The sequence below is a fragment of the Candida theae genome (assembly GCF_024610275.1).
Source record: "Candida theae strain CBS 12239 chromosome Unknown scaffold42, whole genome shotgun sequence".
Lineage (NCBI taxonomy): Eukaryota > Fungi > Ascomycota > Pichiomycetes > Serinales > Debaryomycetaceae > Lodderomyces > Lodderomyces theae.
In genome coordinates this window covers 69,299-88,414 of record NW_026261385.1, presented here as the reverse complement: position 1 = coordinate 88,414, position 19,116 = coordinate 69,299, and the positions used below count along the sequence as shown (strand labels likewise).

Here is a 19,116-nt window from a genome sequence, read left to right as displayed (position 1 = left end):
AAGCACTCACACACTGAATATAGGATGAGGAAAGTGGTGAGCATTTATGACACAAGGGCTGAAAATGCTATTCTTTCAGTTTTTTTTTTTTATTTATTTATTATTTTTTTTTGCAACTTGAAGATTTTGACATAACTATTTCATTTTTCATGCAACCACAACTACTATTGATGTTCACTGCCATCCAAACCCAAAATAAACTATTCTTTTTACTGAATTTTCAGAATACAGCTCACACTCACACAGTTCACCGTGTTTCTTCTTCTCCTTATTTCAACTGCATTATGAACAAGGCTAAAATTCTTGAGAAAAGCCTACTTTATAATTAAAGACGTGGGTGGTGAAGAAAGCAAAGCTTTAGCCACTTGTTTGTTTTGTATACCTCTTGTATCACTTCCGATCTGACCAGAGTGGTTTACTGGCTGTTCTCAAATTTGCTATTCTATTTCTTGCTCTAAAGTCTTAGTGTGGATTAATGATTGTATCTCACGTCATCAATTTCGAATATCAAATATGTAATGTGCAACCTATATATCCCTAAACTTTTTATATTTCCATTTATTTACTCAATTGTTGTAATGACTTTCTGATTGAGTCAACTCCTTTCAATAAATCTTCTTCACTAATAATCAATGGTGGAGCTAATCTAATGATGTTATCGTGAGTTGGTTTAGCCAATACACCATGATCCTTCATCAACAAACACAAATCCCAAGCGGTTTTACCATTAGTTTTAGAGTCATCAATGACAATGGCTGACAACAATCCTTTACCTCTAACCTCGCTTATAATTCCGTTGCTTTCTTGTTGAAGTTTAATCAATTCCAGTTTCAACAAGTCACCCAACTCTTGTGACCTTTCAACCAAATTTTCATCCTTGACAACTTGTAAAGCAGCAATTGCCACTCTGCATGCCAATGGGTTACCACCATAGGTAGATCCATGGGAACCCGGTTCCAAAGTCAACATAATGTCCTTCGATGATAAGACTGCCGATACTGGTAAAACACCACCAGAAATGGCTTTTCCCAAGAGAATGATATCAGGCTTGACACCTTGTGAATGTTCGTAGCACAACATCTTACCGGTTCTGGCGACACCAGTTTGAATTTCGTCACAAATCAACAAGACATTGTGCTTTTTACACAATTCTTGCACACGGGGCAAATAATCAGCTGGTGGCACAACAATACCAGCCTCACCTTGGATAGGTTCCAACAAAATAGCAGCAATCTTGTCACCAGCATTAGCAAAGGCCTTTTCAACATCTTCAATGACTCCAAATCTCAACAATGTACCCTTTGGTTCACCAGGGATTTGTGGTCCGACATTGGGCAAACTAGGACCGAAATTGGTTGTAGCGTCAGGATCAGTAGACATTGAAATGACCCCCAATGTTCTACCATGGAAATTATTTGTGGCTGATAATATAATGGCTTCATTTTCAGGAATTCCCTTCTTCACGTACCCCCATCTCCTAGCCAATTTTAACCCAGTCTCAACCGCTTCAGCACCAGTATTCATGGGTAAAACCATCTCGTAGTTGAAGTATTCAGTAATGTACTTGGCATATACACCAAACACATCTGATGAAAATGCTCTTGAGCACAAGGTCAATTTCGATGCTTGATCAACCAATGCTTCAACGATTTTGGGGTGGCAATGGCCCTGGTTGACGGCAGAGTAAGCTGAAAGGAAGTCCAAGTATTCTTTTCCTTCAGGATCCCAAACGTGAGCGCCAGATGCTTTGTAGAACACTACTGGTAATGGGTGATAGTTGTGAGCTGAATATTGAGATTCGTAATCTTGAGCTTGTTTTGAGGAAACATTGAAATCTGGGGTGGAAGACATAGTTATTAGTTGCTTGCTTTGTCTGTTAAGCTTGGAGTAATAAAAAATAAAAGGAAAAATAAAAAACCAATGCGATCTGGGAGGGGGCAGGGGCAGAGGGGGGAAAGAGATTCCGTATTGGTATTTATAGTTTCAGTTTAAAGAATTTGTCAAAGGCGAATTTGAAATGTTTTGATGATGCCAACAAATGTTGTTGATATAAATTTTTCAAAGTATCGGAGTAAATCTTAGTCTTTAAAAAGTAACTGATAACGAGAAACAGTTATTGAGAAGGAAAAGTGGTCAACAAGCGAAATAGTCTGTAGTCTCAATTGGGTAACTAATAGAGTATTGGCAAACGTACACTACCTCTCTGATTAATTTGTCCCAAATTAGGAAATGGAAGCAAAGAGAACAAGCAACAAATCACAGAAGAGAAAATCTGCAGAAAGGGAGAAAACGCGAGAGAATATCACTCATCCTCGTCATCAACTGGTGAGTACAGATCAACTACGTCATACACAATCCATCCATCCATCAATCAATCTGTCACATATAACTCATACAGTTACAACACACGTCCTCACACAATAGACCAAATCCACAACCAAATCCACAACCAAATCCACAACCAAATATAATGAGCACGTTCAAAAGACCAACGTTACCAAGTACATCCAGTCTCAATAATGGTAGCATCAACCCTACTAAACCATACGGCGCCGACTCTCCACTTCCATCAGTAGCAATGAGGATCAGGAAAGCAGTAAGTGAAGGATACAACCAGGGCCAGGCCACCAATTTCTCAGGCAACTATCAACGCGTCCCGTTACCTGTCAATTTACAAAATCAACCACCAAGTTTATCTTCTTCTGAGTCGACTAGGACGGTGTCGAATTTGGAGGAGTGGGACTCGTATTATAAGATTGAAAACGCACCTATTCAGACTATTAATGAACTGTCGCTGCTGTTGTTTGAAGAGAATCCGTTGAAGAGAAAGTTTGAAAGTGGTGCTGGTGGTGAACCTGAAGTTGCCCAGTTTCAAGCTAGGTATGGTGAGTTGAAGTTTAATGAAGAGTTTTAATGGCGTTGTGGGGGGAAAGAAGAGTGGAGTTGGAGAAGAGTGGGGGTGATAGGGTTCTGAAATTCAAAGCTTTAGTTTGATGCATCCTTGTGCCATGCGTTTCCACTTTGTTTCACTGTCCCTTTTCAACTTCCTTTAGGTTTCAAGTAGTGGTTTGTTTTATTTTGAGTTTCATTTCTACTTTGTGTTTGATTGCAGTCCTTGCTACATACTCAAGAGGTGTAGCTGCGGTTCTTGCTGTAGAGTTTGTTTCTTTAGTTTTTGTATTTGATTTTAAGTAAGTTTATCAGTGTGTTTTAGTATTTAAATTGACAGTGGTTACACTTTGCGATGGCAAGGGTTTCCGATTTGTAGAGTAGAAAGAAAGAGGGGGAAAGAAGCTACTCGTCTTGAGCTCATATGGTCCTCCAATGTATTTCAGCCGTGTATACGGCTCTCAAGAGAAATGCCAGTGTTAATGTACCACAGCCACAACAGGTACTACTATTCAAACAATATTGAGAAAAGTTTCATCTAAAGCAGTTAGTAATCCAATATTCAAATCATAACTAAATAACATTCCAATCCCATCCTTATCCCGAGTCTTATACCAAATAGAATCAGATGACAACAAAAGTAAGCGAAAGAAGTAAAGAATACAAAAAAAAAAAAAAAATCAATCAGACTGACATGCAAATCGTTTTGTTTTTGTATATCATTGAAGGGAAACGTGTTTCCCTACTCATGATATGTAAGAAATTAAGACATCATACGTGATTTTTTTTNTTTGCTTTGTAGATTGGGAAGAAAGGAATGGGAGGTGGATTGATTGATTAACTGTGTAGATGTATAACATACCTTTGTAGATATAAAATGGAAGTTAGAACCTTGAATGGAGAAAGAAAGAAAGAAAGAAAGAAAGTTGTTTGATTGAAATGAAAAGTGAAAAAAAAAAAAAATTTTCTTTTTTTTTTATTTCAACTTTTCGCAGCAAATCTCTTCCACTAAAAAACACCTCATTAAATAAGTAAACCAAAATCTCTATATCATTGCACTCTTCCAAGACCACTAACAAGAAAAAGGTCTAATTAAAATCAACTCTACAGAACTCTTAATCATACAAACAACAAAAGATATACATTGCAAGTTACAACCTATACAAACAAAGTTAGTACATTTACAAATACAAAATCCACGCAAACTTCTCCCATTATCCTTTCTTGGCACAATTCATTTTCATGTCGATATTCAGGAACCACGGCCGGTCAAGGCCGAATATGTCATCAATATTCAAGGATTAACAGTCCTTAAATAACAACAGAAGACCGTCGTGATAAAAAATGTGGTATGATCATCATTAACGACAGAAAACAAAATGAGCCAAAAAAAAAAGAAAAAAAAATAAAAACAAGGTGAATTATATTCACTTCTCGTCCACTCTTCCTCCCACTTGTAAATGGAACTTTACTTCAAACACTAAGTTCACTCTGGCTTCTTAGCTTGAATCTTTCGAAAATAAAAAAGAAAGAAAAAAAACTTCTATAATCATTCAAGATCTGGATATCGAAGTAATGAAAGAAAAGCTTGGAGTGCTGTATTGGTTCCTTGAGGGGGAGGGATTGCCCATTTAAAATCAGACTTTTTAAAAAAGACTTTCTTCAAGATTTAGTCAGACATATGCTTGTCTACTTTGTCTTTTGTAATTTTATTCATCCTTTTTAGAAAATGGCTGCTCCCTCCCATTCCGTCTCCTCCCTTCTTCACGAGAAAAAAAAAAAAAAAAAAAAAAAAAAAACTCATACAGCAACTCCTAGTGAACCATCCTTCTTTTGCCAGTTTGTTGCACAATGATTATAATAAAGTTTAGCTAAAATGCCATGTCAATGTTTGAGTAAGTTTTGTCCAATTCAAGTGTTTGGTAAACAAAGCAGCAACAGTAAGATGAAGGATCCTAGAATATAAAAGTTAGTTAATCTTAATTCTCATGATATGAGTTTCATCTCTCACTTTGAAATCAGAAATGCATGAATGGTTATTGAAAAAAAATAGTTTTGTCATCAACGGGAAACCCGAGATTCTGACTCGTCATCTAGATAAAAATCATCACTTCAAAAGTAGAATAAAAGTATTGGCAATTGCAAATAATTTGCAACAAGGGGCCAAAGGACACCTTTTCTAGTACATACCCATTCAACTCCAATGCACAGTCATGAGAATCATAGCTGATAATGTAATGCTGCCACCTACACCAAAAGTAAAATGTTAGTAAAAACAACCCCAACATTGTAGAACAAGATCACACATCAATTGGATCACACTCCTTTAAGTTTTCTTTCCTTCAAATTGTCGACTAAAATAATCAGTAACGATGGGTTTCTGAGGCCCACCATAAAATGCGTTGTCACTCATACATAGATCAGTGCCCAGTGCAATAATTCCTCATTTCGAGAAGGAGCAAAGAAACAGTAAATCAAAGCAGCATTGATGTAGTCCATTCACATACTCGTCTTTCCATCAACCTATGAAACAACAGTTAGTATCAACGAAGCTCTTGAAAATGGGTAAATGCACGCACGCACACACACGCACACACACGCACACACACTCTCTCTCTTTCGCTCTTTCTTTCTCCACCCCATCTTGAACAGTACAAGTGAGTTAAGCAGGATCTCTTCCATCTTTGAGCACTTTTTTTTTTCTCTTAAAGTCAGTTAGCGTAAAGGTGCAAAAACTTTATCAATCATAAGATTAAATCAGCCAGTAATTCCAGCTTTTGTTTTCGTTAAATCATCATTGTAGTCAAAAAAAATAGCTTCAAAGAACAGAATGTCCAACTACTCACTCATGGCATTTGGAGGAGGAGGAGGAGGAATGGGGGTGTTGAGAGAAAATGTCCATTGTAAAGCGGCTTCTAATAACATACACATCTGACAATTGACTTTAGTAACAAATAGTTAGTAAAACTGGTAATCCTTCCAATTGCGTCCTCCCTCGTTGACTCGAATTGCCTTCGTAAACTCTTTGCTTCTCCTTCAATGATTTTTTTTTTCTTCTGAAATTATCAGTAAACTTGAATAACGTTGTGATCATTCCAAACACTGCTAGTCACATACTCTAGTTTGAATTTTTGTAATTATTTTTGGTCATCCTATTAATTTCAAAAATATCAATGAAAAAAAACTGGACAAAGCAAAAAAGGGTTGAGGCAAATGAGCATTGACGATTGAGGTGACGTGATATAAACATACATGTTGATTGATAAAGATGGTGGGATAATTGAGATGATATATATATATATTAGAATATATATATGTACAAATACTCAACAACTATGTCTAAAGAAGAAGAAGAAGAAGAAGAAGTGGAAAGATGAAAAGAAAATTTTTCACTGTGAAGAAAGAGAGAAAGAAGAAGAAGAAGAAACAAACAAAGGTCGTGTACAATTGTCACTATTTGTGAGATACCATGAAAGCCATGTAGATACATGTGGATACATGTACATATATATACATATACACCATTTACAATCATTTAACGTCTCTACGTAATATCTGTTCAATGTAGAAGCAAACATCGTATCGTATCGTATCGTAACACACACATAAACACACCTATTCAATACTCCTATAGTCTCACAGCAATCAAAGTTTTTGCTTCTTTATGCCATTATCTTCATCATTGGCTACTTCCTCTAACGACCGTTTGCTTGGATCCTTCATTCCTATTTCACCTTCCTTTGAGTCGATAAACTCTTGCAACTCCTTTTCTAGTGCTTCAGCATGCACCAACGAATCAATATACACATCCTCTTTACCACAATTTGGACAATGGAAATCATTTTCAATCAAAACATTCTCAATCTCTTCTTGATTATGGTACACATTGGTTAGTTTTCGCAACTTGGTCAAATCAGGACAACATGGAGTTGTATATATAGGAGGCTTCAAGACTTTTTTACTTGAGGATAATGCATCAAGAAATTGTGGTTTTTGATATTTTTCAACAAGGCCTAGTAATCGAGATTCATACTCCTGCTTAGACTTCATTGCTGCATTTTGCAACTTTGTTTGATAATTCATCCACGTCTTTGAATCAGCCATGGCAATGGCATACTCACCTTCATCAGTAATCAAGATTGCATTTCCATCAGTATCGACGACGTCACCATTCTCATTAGTAGTGAATGACCCCGAGTTTTTCTCAACTTCTTCTTTCGATATTGTTTTCAAATAAGATTTCGGTATACCTGTAGTTCTCATGATTTTTTTGCCTTCGAAATTGGGGTCATTGTTTGTAGGACAGTTTTTAATCCAATGGTCCTTTTTACCACATCGATAGCAAATGTAACCTGGCGGTGGCAAATCTTCTTTATTAGTACCTGTTGAAGTCGCTGCTGTTGGCTTATAATAAACCATCTTGTGTTGTGCCAATTCATCTTGTGTTTGCGCCCACACATTCGACTGATTTTCAAACATCAACTTGATTCTGTCCTCTTCAGATGCATCTTCGCCTAGTTGGGATAAAGCGGTAGGCATAGCATTGTTACCCGCAGTAGTAGTAGTGGTTGTCATTGACGCGTTGGCATTGGTGGAATTGATGACTTTTCGATTAAGTCGTGGCTTCCCACTTACATACCGCGATGCATTATTGAACCTACCCGTTTTCGAAGATACTGGTGATCTTCTTGCAAGTACATAGCTTGACCTGGGAATGACATCGTTATCCAACTCATATTCCAAATCTGGCTGTTCTGCATGGTATAAGCGTAAATTGAAATCCTTGCCTGTTCCCAAATTGTTTTGACTAATGATATCTCGTTTCAAGTCAAATACACTGATTGCAGTACCATCAAAGTGTATTACACTCTTGTTTTTCTGATGTAGGAACTTGTAGTAAATGACTGACGACATGAGGAGGAGGCTTTTGGTTGTAGCAGTAGTAGCACTGGACTGTGTATGCAAGTGTTGTGTTACTGTGCTATAATAGACAAACCTCTGGCTGAATACAATGAATTTTTCTTTTTTTTTTTTTTTTCTTCGTCTTTGCTTCATCAACAAAAACAATCAATTTAGCTAAACTCAAATCAATTCAGCACAACTCAGTTTACTTCATTGTCAAATCTTCAGCTGTTTGTGTTTGTCATGAGCGTGACCTATTCATCATCTGATATTGTGGGGTACCCAGATCATCTACCTACATTTGATGTGAAGTTACCATTGAAATATCCTCAAACACCATCAACAACAGCAACAACAACAACATCAACATCATCATCATCGCCTCCTAATGACCAATTTCATCTCAAACTTGCTGCATGTGGCCAATTACTCAAACTAGGATCAAATTCTCTTGTCCCACTTGTTTCATCCACGATATTGAATGACTTTAAAACTATTACACTCACGCCAATTGAACGCAAATTGAACAAGTTGGGTTTAAAACTACAAAACATCAGGATCCATTTACCAAACAAGCTTTCATCGACCAGCTGCTTTGACATAACTCATGATAGTGAAAACATCTACATTAACCTCATTGACTCTAGCTACTTGTTCATATCTTTGAAGATACCTACAGAGACATTTGTTTCCAGCAAGACGTTATCCTTGTTTGATTTTGAAGAATGGGGGCATATATCTGTTCCATATTCGTTTGAAATGAGATCGGATCCATATTTGGTGAAGTCATTTGATGAGAAGAATGTGCTAGTTTCTTTAAAGGATGGTGGATTGCTTCATTTTCAAAAACAACATCCCTTGGACTCAATTGAAATCCTGACTTTTGCCGAACCAGTTTCGTTTCTTGGTGGAATCTTTAGTGGTAAAAAGAAGAATGTGTATTCAAATGGAATCTCATCAAACTCGATTGTTGACTTGATCAAAGTGGATGATTATTTGATCACCTTGACTACGAGTAGACAATTGAAATTGTGGAGTTTGTCAAAACGTCAATACGTTTCGTCTGTTTCCTTGACCGTCGATCTGGATGAGGATGTATGGTTGACTACGGTTCCTTCAAAGTATCTTCAAATTGTTGACGCTGGTGACGAGCAATATATCACATTACTCAATCCGACAATTGGAGGTTCGAAAAAGGGTAAATTTGCGTTTAGATCGTGGCAGATTCAAGAGCTGTCGTTGGTGGAGGTTACAAGATTTCACCTTGAACCGGAATTGCCAAATATTCTTTTATCGTCGTCAGATATATTTTACCACGAGTCAGCTTTCCAGAATACGATATGGTTTATTCAAGATTTTGCAACTGATTACGTCAAGGGGAATTTGGTCACTTACATCTTGTGGAAATCGAATACTTCATCAATTCTAGTCGCCTATACTACTGAGACTACCGGCGGTGCCACCTTATCAATTCAATTGTCACTGCCGCCAGCCCATAATGACGAAGAAACAATTTCTATTCACTTTGATTCTGACTACTATTGCAGAAAAATCTTTGATTCTGGAAGATTTGATAACTTGATTGTTGCAACTTCATTATCAATCTTGCGTCAACATTTCAAATCACAACGACAAGAGAATGATGATGATGATGATGACGATGATGACCTGGGTACCGATTTGCGCACGGCTGCATTGAGGTTGATAGAGTTCCACTCGAGCAACGACGAGTCGGATAAGCAAATCTGGCTCAAGCTTTATTCACTTTGTGAAGAATTGGAAAAGACAAGTCAAGAAGCGTTGGGTCTAGTCACGTTTGAGAGCCAATTGATAACTACACAAGCTAACGGATATGGACTATTCCGGCCATCTCATTACTTTGAATTATTTGCAAGTGAAAGCCTACATGCTCCTGAGCCCACATTGATGCAAGTGTTCAACAGGTTCCGCACAACGTTGTCGGCGAAAACATACCACAAATTAAGCGAGACAGTGTTATCGCATCGAGGTAGATTTAATGCCAATTTAGTTGACCAGTTTTTCCAAACTCACCTTAGTAAGAAACTATCACCACAAGAGATTCAATCGGCATTGTCTGAATTGGAAAAAGTACACAATGGGCCGGACGTCCTTCAATCTTTGATTGAGAATACCAGGTATCAGTTGGTCAGCATTCATAACCCACTTCGCGGTGACTTGGGTGAATTCTTTAAAATATCAACGCTCATCACTTTCAAAGATATAATGCAGCAGCAGAACAAATTATTGATGGATGTGTTGGTATTGCTTTTGATTTGTAAAGTTAATGGTCTGATTTTGCATTTGATTGATCAAGTAGTGCACGAATTACAACAATACCACCTCATTGAGATTATATTTGACACTTGCTTCGAGTCGGGTGGTGAAAAGTCTCCACTTGAGTCTCACGGGTTGAGCAATCTTGATCATTCCTTATTTTGGCTGGCCGTGATTGGCAAGGATGCGCAGTTGAAACAATACGTTGAGACTTTACAAATCAATGATGCTTTTGAGTACTTGTGGAATCAAACATTTACCCAGAGAGATTTCCTTTTAAATTCGGTTATTGAGTTGGTCAACCATCAACAGGGCCCATATTTGAAGAAATACTTTTTGCGTGAATTAGATCAGAATGAAGTGGATGAGTTGTTTCTTATTGGTATCGTTCATTTGATCAATAACGATGCCACGTCTTTCTATGACGTTTTTGCTCAATTTGAAAAATTACAGCACTTGGATGTGTCCAAATTGAAGTTGTTGAAACAGGATGAAAATTTACGTCATTTCTTGAGTTGTTTTTATACTTTCCCAACGACTAGTGGATATTATCATGGATTATCGGAATTGGCGATGTCGCAAGTGAGAGCGGGCAAAACCACCGATGTGACAAGAATACAATTGACTAAAGTGGCGCTCAAATTTGAACAACTTGCCATTGAAAATACTACAGATGAGCCATCTAAAGTTGAATCTTTATATTTGACTGTGTTTGATCTAGCATTGTCAATATCCGATTATGATTCAGTAGAGCGAGCATTGACGCAGTTAATCTCCCACGAGGAAATCAAACTGTTGCTTACGAAATTCATTGAAAAGTTGATATTGGAGCAAAATCTCAAGTTGATTTTCCCACCAAATGAAAACAAGGTATATCGAACCCATTACAAATTAATTGATTCGATTTTGGCACAAGTAGCTCACTCGGCGCCATTGTTGTCTTCATTAAAGATGTACCAAGTGCTCTCCGCATGGAGATTGTTTGGATGTTGCGCGTTGGATACAGAGTTGGCCGATCAACGGGGCTCATGCGAAGCATTGTACCATTATATCCAACGATACAAGAATGAAACCAAAACTATTGACAAGGCCAGTAAATTTCAAGTGTTACAAATGTATTTGCTCATTTTGAACAATTTGAAGTCGTTGCAAGATGCTGATGATCAATGGTTTTTCAATGATGCTGTGGATTTAGCAGCTGCTTCATCGTCATCTTGGCTGATTGTGACTGCGAACCGAATCCAAATTGAGTATTTGGAATGGATGAAGAATTTGGAAACGGACTTATCTACAATTGAGTAAAATGAAGTTTATCATGTGTATATAAGTATGCAATCTGTATACAAAAAAATTTGTACAGTCTCGGATAATACTAAACATCTGCACAACCTGTCTTCCATTATCCAATATTTGCCTTCATATTTCCGGCACCTTTTGGATTTTCATCCTTCCAATCATCCCACCTTCTCTTCTCCAACTGGGCCTCGTCATCTTCATCACTTTCATAATCGGAGCCTTTACTTGTATCCTTCACTTCCTCCTTCATCATCTTCCCATTGGCCAACTCATAATCCAAATACTCCTCCACTGTCATTGATGGCAACACTTGTCCCGTGCCAAAAACACGATTGCGTAATTGGGATTTGGACGTGATTGTGAATGGCTGGAGAATCTTGCCTTGTTTGGAAATAAGGTCCGAAATCTGTTTCTTATCTGGTCGTTGTTCAACCCTAGTTGTAAACCCAGTTGAATCAGTACTTGTTGCATTGGATACTCTATCATCAATACCAGCTGACCTGATCTGTGATGCATCTGAGCCGGGTTGGGGTTTGTTTGCGAGTACTTCCATTTCCATCGCGATCAACCCTATTGAGTCAAATGCTTTCAAAATGTGGAATTTCAATTGATCGATGTATATCGCTTTCAACGTCTCATCTTCAAACCGCTCATTCAAATCATGTTTCAAATCGGTTAATACCGCCAACTGATGATGCAACTGTTGTTCTTTCTTGTAATTGTCGATTTTCTCTTGTCTCTTCAACTGTGGCGACATGATAATCTCTTCACCTTTGTCGATGAGTTTCAATCTTTGCGCTTGGTCTTTGTCCAAGATTCCATAGTTTTGCAAATTGGATAAGAATTCAATAGCATACAGTCTTGCCAATTTAAGATACTCTGGTTTGAAATCTAGTGAAACTTTGCCTTGTTTTAATTGGAGTTTGGAGTATAATTGAGACAAGTAAAACCATAGGTTCAAGTACGGGATGTATGACGTGGTGAGTTCCAGTAGTCGTTCGTTATCACTGAATAATGCAAGAGACTGGACAATCTGTAAAATGAGTTCAAATTCGGTGATGAGATCTTGGAGGCGTTGCTGGTACTGAAGAGAATCCTGTCGATCTGATGTATTGTTGTTGTTGTTTATATCTTCATATTTTCCTCTTGCAAGGTGAAACCTTTCCGACACGGTCAACTGGTTTAAGTTATTACTTTCACTCATTGTTTCCAGAAGAGAGCTAAGACCAAATCAATGCTCTTCGACAATGTTGTGTAAGTGCTATAAATGTACTGACCCTTCCCTTCGTCTCTTAATTAAAAGTTTTTTGGCGCCAAAAGGGAAATTTCTCGACGGAAAAGGAAAAAAGTCGTGTTTACAAGCACAAGAATGACGTAAGATCTACACAATACCATACCATACCATACCATACCATATCCAGTGATTCTACTTTGAAAGCCACTCAGACACGAGGTACAGCGCTTTTCTTTCTACGTTTACATTAACATTCCTAATTTGTTGTTGTTGTTGTTGTTGTTTTTATTACTCAAATCATACTGAATAGCTCTCTCTATATGAACTTCTGCTGCTGCTCCACCAATTTTACAATTTCTTGAGTAAAGTTTCAGCACTTGAGATGTCAGTGAAATCTCCACCATCTTCATTGGCTAAGTAGAAAACATCACCATCTTTGACAATAGCAGCGTATCTTTGTAATCTCTTTCCCAAACCAGCACTGCTCAAGTCCAAGACATAGTCATCACCCAATTGGCTAGAAATCTTACCTTCTGGGTCAGTAGCAAAGATGACAAAGTTTTCTTCGTCCTTGTAACCGACAGCTTTTCCGAAAGCCGACAACACAAATGGGTCATTTACTGCCAAAACAATGACTCTCTTGACTCCCTTCTTTTTGAATTCTTCGACATTTTTGATGTAGTCAGGAATGTGTTTAAGTGAACAGGTGGGAGTGAAGGCACCTGGAATAGCAGTGATGATGACTGGCCCAGCTTTGAATTCCTCGGCCAAATCAAGTGGTTTTGGAGCACCAGCTTTCAGGATCTCGGAGTGTTCGTTGTCGTATGGAACGTATTTTGCTTTAACGTTAGTTGGGAATTGGCTGACCATTGTAGCTGTAGTGTAGTTGTTTTTATTAATGTATAGGGAGTATGAATATGAAAAAGATTTGTTGATGGGGAAAGTAAATGAATGGAATTGAAGAAGAAAGGGAAAAAGAGCGTGTATTTATAGTAATTGAACTTATACTTTTACAAGGGGGAGGGGTAGATTATAAATAATAGTGTAAGCATTTAAAACAGTCTAGATACAAAGTTTTGTTCTTACAAATAAATCAATTTACAAAGGTTCTAGGCGCTTAATTTTGATTTGTGAGATTTCGGGCATCTGTGTGGGTTACTGTTTTTGTGTCATTGGTTATTGTCACAGTTGCAAAGCAACTTTAACTACTCGGCCGCTCTCAATGCCCCACACACACACACACACAGACATGCTCCCTCCATTTATGCTTTGTAATTGGTCCGTATTGATCAAGTAGGAAGAATATATCTAGCTCAATCGCTCTAGTATAGTAATATACTGTGAATGTGATTCCATTTGGTCATTGATCTCCGGCGGTCTCCTCTTTTTTTTCTTTTTTTCCGCCTTTGACTTCGATCCGATTGAAAGGAAAAAGAAGCAAGCACGTGCGTGTAGTAATTGCACTCAGAAAACATTAGACCCCTAAGTTAAATTAAGCAATCTCCATAGTCGAAAGAAACTATGCATGTGTAAATCTATAGTCATAGTGAAGTTGGTTTCAAGCAGTCCCCTCTTTATGTTTCAAATTTCCTGTTGTCGCCACGATTTGCAAGGGGGCAGCGTTTGCAGTACGATCACTTGCAGTCAAGGACTTTTTTACTACCACAACACGCGACAACTCAAATTACATACATTATGTATTGAGAGCTTGGTAGAAAGCCCAAGGCGGTGTTGATGGTCGACGGGTGAAGGGGAATGTATATTTGTAAATGACATAATTCAGTGTCGTGTTTTCATTGTCAAAAAAACTTTTTTACGACAGAGAGACAGAAGAAATAAAAAACTCACTTTGCGAAATTGAACTAGCCATACGCCACTTCCACATCCCACATCCCACATCCCACATCAACAACAGGGCAACAGTCGTGAGCCTTGCTACATATCCAAGGCACACAAAAGAACACATAGAGGGAGGGGCAAAATGAGCACACCAGCGTACTACGAACTATATCGGAGATCTACCATAGGAGTAACTCTAGCAGATGCTCTTGACACATTAATCTCTGACGAGAAAATCCAACCGCAATTGGCCAACAGGATCTTGAACAATTTCGATCGAATAATCGCTGAGAACTTGAAGAATGAGCTGAATATAGCAAAGCTGAAGTTGACATTCAAGGGTGACTTGGACACGTATCGATTCTGTGATGATGTTTGGACGTTTATCATCAAGAATGTGTTGGTGAAGATGACGGACTTGAGTGGGTCTGGTTCTGGGTCGAGTGGTAGTGGCAGTGGTGGCGATGGTGATTTGGAACTCCATGTGGATAAGTTCAAGATTGTGGCTTGTAATGCGAGAAAAGCAGGTGAGCCATAGAAGAATGTGATGGTGAGAGCGTGTGTGTGTGTTTGGGGGGAATGTCTTTACTACATATCATCATTTGTATCCTGTATCTCTGTTGAATAAATGCACAAAAAAAGGAAAAAATATCAATCTTCTACTCTATATAAGCCAACCCTTTATTTGTTGAATGAGATTACTGCCCATTTACCTGAGCTCGACCAAAACTCTCCCACTTCATTACCAGCGTCCTTGTATTCCTTTATCAATTTTTCATTCACTCCTTCGGGCAACCCAACAACAACATCTGCTTTACAAGTACGCAATGACAAGATTGGCAATCCACTAGTTGCCAACTGTTGAATTGCAGTTGCAAACGATGTCGTCTTGGGCCATTGCAAATCACCAGTCAATTTCCTATAATTCAAATCACCTTTAAATATAATCAACTGCGATTGACACAAGTCACTGTACAAATCTTTGAACTCTGGGATCGACCAGTAATTGTAATCCAAAGTCCAAAAAGGGTGATGCTGAACAACAAGTTTGTTTGATTTATAATACGACTCAATCTTGGACGATACAAGCTCTATAGCTTGGGGATCTTGGTTATGGATTTGTGGGAAGAATGAAGAATCCTTCAATTGAGCAATCAAATCATCAAAGTCCTTGGGCATCGTATCACTAACAAACCAAGGAATCTCCTTACAATGCAAATGAACCAGCTGGGTCAACCCCAGGTCCAAAAGGAATAAACTGAGCATCAAATCAGCAAAAGTCTCAAACCCAGAATTATCCAAAACAATATCAATTCGCGACACATTTCCTTGATTCAATCCAGATTCATCCCAAGCTGTTGATAAATCATTAACGAGGATTTTCTCTTCATTCTTCTTACGCACTTCGGCACCCTGGACTGACTTTATATCCTCCAAAGTGACATTCCCTGCTAATAACGACAAGTCGGTGGCATTGCCCCAGAGTGAAATATCAATAAATTCAGTGAAGAGCAACTTCAACGCCTCTTTATCTGCTTTACCCTTTTCCAATTCTTGACTTAATAACTGGTATCTCTTGCATAATTCCAATACTCCCACCTCGGATTGGTTGAAAGTTTTGGTCTTTAATTTGGCAAAAATATCATATGAGTGCCAAAATGAGTCGTTGCTCAAGATAAAGAAGTTATGTATGAATTGGTACAAGTAACATTCCAAGTATAACCATGGTCCAGTTTGCCAAGTAACTTTCCGAACTTTATTTAATGAGTCAAGAGTCGAATTGTAATGTTGTAACCACTTATTTTGTTGAATTTCTTTGTCAGTGAATTGACGCACCGTAGCATCACTTTTGAAATCGTCCAACAACTGCTTCAATTGGTTGACAATTACTGTTCCTGACTCAGACACCTTGGCTTTGTTTTCATTGATTGTTTGTTGTACATCGTCAATCCCCTGTTGGATAATTGTTGGCCAACGCTTGTGCACTGTGGGGAACGCGAATGACTTCCTGTCGTCGTTGTAGTAAGGAGGTGGTAATGAAGAGGAGGTAGACATTGCTCAAGGGTGGGTTGTGTAGATGCAAAAGAGAAGCAAAGCAGTTGTTGTAATTTGTTGAAAAAAAAAAATCCGGTGCGGATGAAATTTCGTGAGCATGGCAAAACTGACGTAATTTGCAACTAGCACTCCTTCTCAAAAGTTATTTGTCGAGTATTTTGCCATTTGGGGCCAACCTAGAAACTATATCTTGGCAACAAACAGATGTCTGTTGTATTACATAGTCGTCTCGATGCATGTGTACGCCAAGAGGAAAGTATGAGGTATCATTCGTTGTTCCACCAACCTCAACCTCACAAACAAACAAACAAACAAACAAACAAACAAACAGGGACTGAAATGGGGCCATAACTGTCAAACAAGAGCAATTGATACATCTCAACTACTACGTTCAGCTAAGCGACGACTTCGATAAAAGACTAAACTCAAACAGTAATAAAAAACAAATGTAATCAAAAAGCAGATACAGATAAAGATAAAGATAAAGCTAATAGTAGATAAAAATAACAATAATAAAAAAAAAAACAGTAGAAAGTAGAAAGCAACAGCAGCAAGCATTAAAACAATTGAATAAGAAAAAAATAAGACTGTAACAATGAAAAAATTGATAAAGATGTAGGTTAAGACAAACAACTGCAAACAATTGATGTATTTAAATTGGTGGTGATGGTGGTAAAATAATCTCAAGGATGATGGGTGGGGGTGAGTGTAAGGTTTGCTCACGAGTAGCAGCAGTAGCTGTAGCACACAATCAACAATTGTAAATTGAATCCACCAGTCATACTCTAAAACGTTAACACAATGAAAACAAAAACAACGAAAACATAAAAAAAAAAAAAGCACGTTGTTAATCAACGAGGCAACACAATCAGCAGAATGGAACAATGGGTTTCCCTATTGCATCCAATACTCCTTTTGAAATGAGTAATCATAGTATTCATTTGGATTCTGTTGTTGTTGTGGTTGTTGACCAGCTGGGTTCGGGTTTTGTTGTTGTTGTTGTTGTTGCGGCTGTTGAGCATATTGGTTAGGATTCTGTTGATATTGCGCATTGGCAGGATTTGGTGGTTGTTGGGGGTGAGATGCGAGAGATGATGGGTTTTGGTACTGATACTGGTAAGGGTACTGGTATTGTGGTGGCACCGGCTGATACTGTTGTTGTTGTTGAGGGGGAAGTTGACCTTGAGGATGGAATTGGGGTGGCAATTGTTGCGGTTGTGTTGGAATTGAAGATGGTTGTTGAGGTACAGGTGCAGGCTGTTGTTGCAATTTTTGATTTTGTGTCTTATTTTTTTCTAATTGGAGTTTTTTTTTGCATACTCGGCTTTTTCCTTCTCATATCTCTTTTTATCAGCTTCAGCCTTGTTTTCGTATGGAACCTTGTCCTCAGCACTCAAAGCCTTCCATTTGTCACCAAGAGCCTTACCAACTTGACCAAATGAGATACCTGGGTTTTCTGCTCTCACAATGTCTCTGTTTTCGTTAGCGAAAAACATGTAAGCAGACAAAGATCTCTTTGGAGCATCTGGATCCTTCTTCTTTCTGGAAACTTTTCTCTTTTCACCTGGAGCTGACATTTTCAAATATAGACCTATGGAAATGGGGAGGGATATTTGTTAGTATTTCAAATAGGAAAAGGAAAACAAGAAATTGGCAGAAACAAAAATTAAACAAAAAAAAGGGTGAAGGTGATAGAACAAGTTCCATACTTTATAAATAATTTGATGGTTGGCACTGTGTCTCACACATAATAGAACAAAGTCACAACAAACAAACAAGCAAACACTGAAATTATCACAAACAAAGCAAAGCAAACACAAAATATTATTCCTCTTCTTCTTCTTCTTCTTCTTCTTCCTGGACGCGAAATTTCGCAATTTCTTTAGAGCGCGTCTTTGCTGTTCTCTGTGTACAGTGATTGTAGATCTTTTTGTTTTTCTGTTGGAGGTAGTGTAAAATGCTTCAAAAAAAAATGTGTGCGTATGTGCGTGTGTGCATTTGTGTGCGTGTGTGTCTTTTTTTTGAGTAGTGTACCAAGTGACAAAAAGGTATCCCTCAAAATTTCTCTCAATTTCGATTTTCCCACTTTTGGGAGAAACACAGCCAAAAAATTTTTGTTGAAAATGTAGTAAAATCGACAACTCTGAACCCAATTCCCAAACCATATATTGACCTGCTTTCCATCCAATTGCTCTTGTTTGCGTGTGTGAAAGCTCGTCTGTGACTTGTCCTCTCTACTTTTTGATGTTTTATTTTTTTTTTTTTGCAACCACCTTGGTAACTCTATGGGGACTGTAGTTGTGGTGGTGGTTGTTTGAATGTAAAAACGTGGGTGGGTGTTGGTCGTCCACCTGATATCACTTTTCTCTCAACCAATTGTGCCATCCGTCATCGACGCTATGTTGTGCTGTGACTGTTGGATGCTCAATGGTCATATCCTTACTTTATGTTTCTCTCACCTTTTATTTTTGTTTGTGTTTTCTTATATGTGTGTAGGAGTGTAATACATACTATTAATCACTTAATGTGTGTGTGGATTATACTATGGTAGTAATAAAAAAGAGTGGTATAAAAAATTTTGTATGAGGAATTTGTTGTTGTATAAA

The 19,116-nt window shown here is 38.0% G+C and overlaps 9 protein-coding genes across 9 annotated transcripts; 3 read left to right on the top strand and 6 right to left on the bottom strand. All coding sequences in view use genetic code 12, as the record gives it.

The window, feature by feature from the left end:
- Positions 1-558: 558 nt before the first annotated feature.
- On the bottom strand, positions 559-1,851 carry CAR2 (ornithine-oxo-acid transaminase; the record flags this gene model as incomplete). Its single annotated transcript, XM_051750688.1, has 1 exon — positions 559-1,851. One exon carries the CDS (start codon positions 1,849-1,851, stop codon positions 559-561), a length of 1,293 nt encoding a protein of 430 aa, XP_051610056.1.
- A 619-nt stretch (positions 1,852-2,470) lies between these two features.
- KGF57_001478 (uncharacterized protein) lies at positions 2,471-2,914 on the top strand (the record flags this gene model as incomplete). The annotated part of the gene is made up of 1 exon (XM_051750687.1): positions 2,471-2,914. The coding sequence occupies one exon, from the start codon at positions 2,471-2,473 to the stop codon at positions 2,912-2,914; it is 444 nt and encodes a 147-aa protein (XP_051610055.1).
- Positions 2,915-6,534: 3,620 nt separating this feature from the next.
- KGF57_001477 (cleavage polyadenylation factor subunit) lies at positions 6,535-7,803 on the bottom strand (the record flags this gene model as incomplete). Its single annotated transcript, XM_051750686.1, has 1 exon — positions 6,535-7,803. The coding sequence occupies one exon, from the start codon at positions 7,801-7,803 to the stop codon at positions 6,535-6,537; it is 1,269 nt and encodes a 422-aa protein (XP_051610054.1).
- Positions 7,804-8,034: 231 nt separating this feature from the next.
- KGF57_001476 (uncharacterized protein) lies at positions 8,035-11,388 on the top strand (the record flags this gene model as incomplete). Its single annotated transcript, XM_051750685.1, has 1 exon — positions 8,035-11,388. The coding sequence occupies one exon, from the start codon at positions 8,035-8,037 to the stop codon at positions 11,386-11,388; it is 3,354 nt and encodes a 1,117-aa protein (XP_051610053.1).
- A 97-nt stretch (positions 11,389-11,485) lies between these two features.
- Positions 11,486-12,586, bottom strand: KGF57_001475 (uncharacterized protein; the record flags this gene model as incomplete). The annotated part of the gene is made up of 1 exon (XM_051750684.1): positions 11,486-12,586. One exon carries the CDS (start codon positions 12,584-12,586, stop codon positions 11,486-11,488), a length of 1,101 nt encoding a protein of 366 aa, XP_051610052.1.
- A 378-nt stretch (positions 12,587-12,964) lies between these two features.
- On the bottom strand, positions 12,965-13,486 carry AHP1 (thioredoxin peroxidase; the record flags this gene model as incomplete). Its single annotated transcript, XM_051750683.1, has 1 exon — positions 12,965-13,486. One exon carries the CDS (start codon positions 13,484-13,486, stop codon positions 12,965-12,967), a length of 522 nt encoding a protein of 173 aa, XP_051610051.1.
- Positions 13,487-14,597: 1,111 nt separating this feature from the next.
- TOA2 (transcription initiation factor IIA subunit gamma) lies at positions 14,598-14,993 on the top strand (the record flags this gene model as incomplete). The annotated part of the gene is made up of 1 exon (XM_051750682.1): positions 14,598-14,993. One exon carries the CDS (start codon positions 14,598-14,600, stop codon positions 14,991-14,993), a length of 396 nt encoding a protein of 131 aa, XP_051610050.1.
- Positions 14,994-15,136: 143 nt separating this feature from the next.
- HRT2 (putative methyltransferase) lies at positions 15,137-16,510 on the bottom strand (the record flags this gene model as incomplete). Its single annotated transcript, XM_051750681.1, has 1 exon — positions 15,137-16,510. One exon carries the CDS (start codon positions 16,508-16,510, stop codon positions 15,137-15,139), a length of 1,374 nt encoding a protein of 457 aa, XP_051610049.1.
- Positions 16,511-17,404: 894 nt separating this feature from the next.
- On the bottom strand, positions 17,405-18,902 carry NHP6A (high-mobility group nucleosome-binding protein; the record flags this gene model as incomplete). The annotated part of the gene is made up of 3 exons (XM_051750680.1): positions 17,405-17,805; positions 17,925-18,101; positions 18,884-18,902. The coding sequence occupies 3 exons, from the start codon at positions 18,900-18,902 to the stop codon at positions 17,405-17,407; spliced, it is 597 nt and encodes a 198-aa protein (XP_051610048.1).
- Positions 18,903-19,116: the final 214 nt, after the last annotated feature.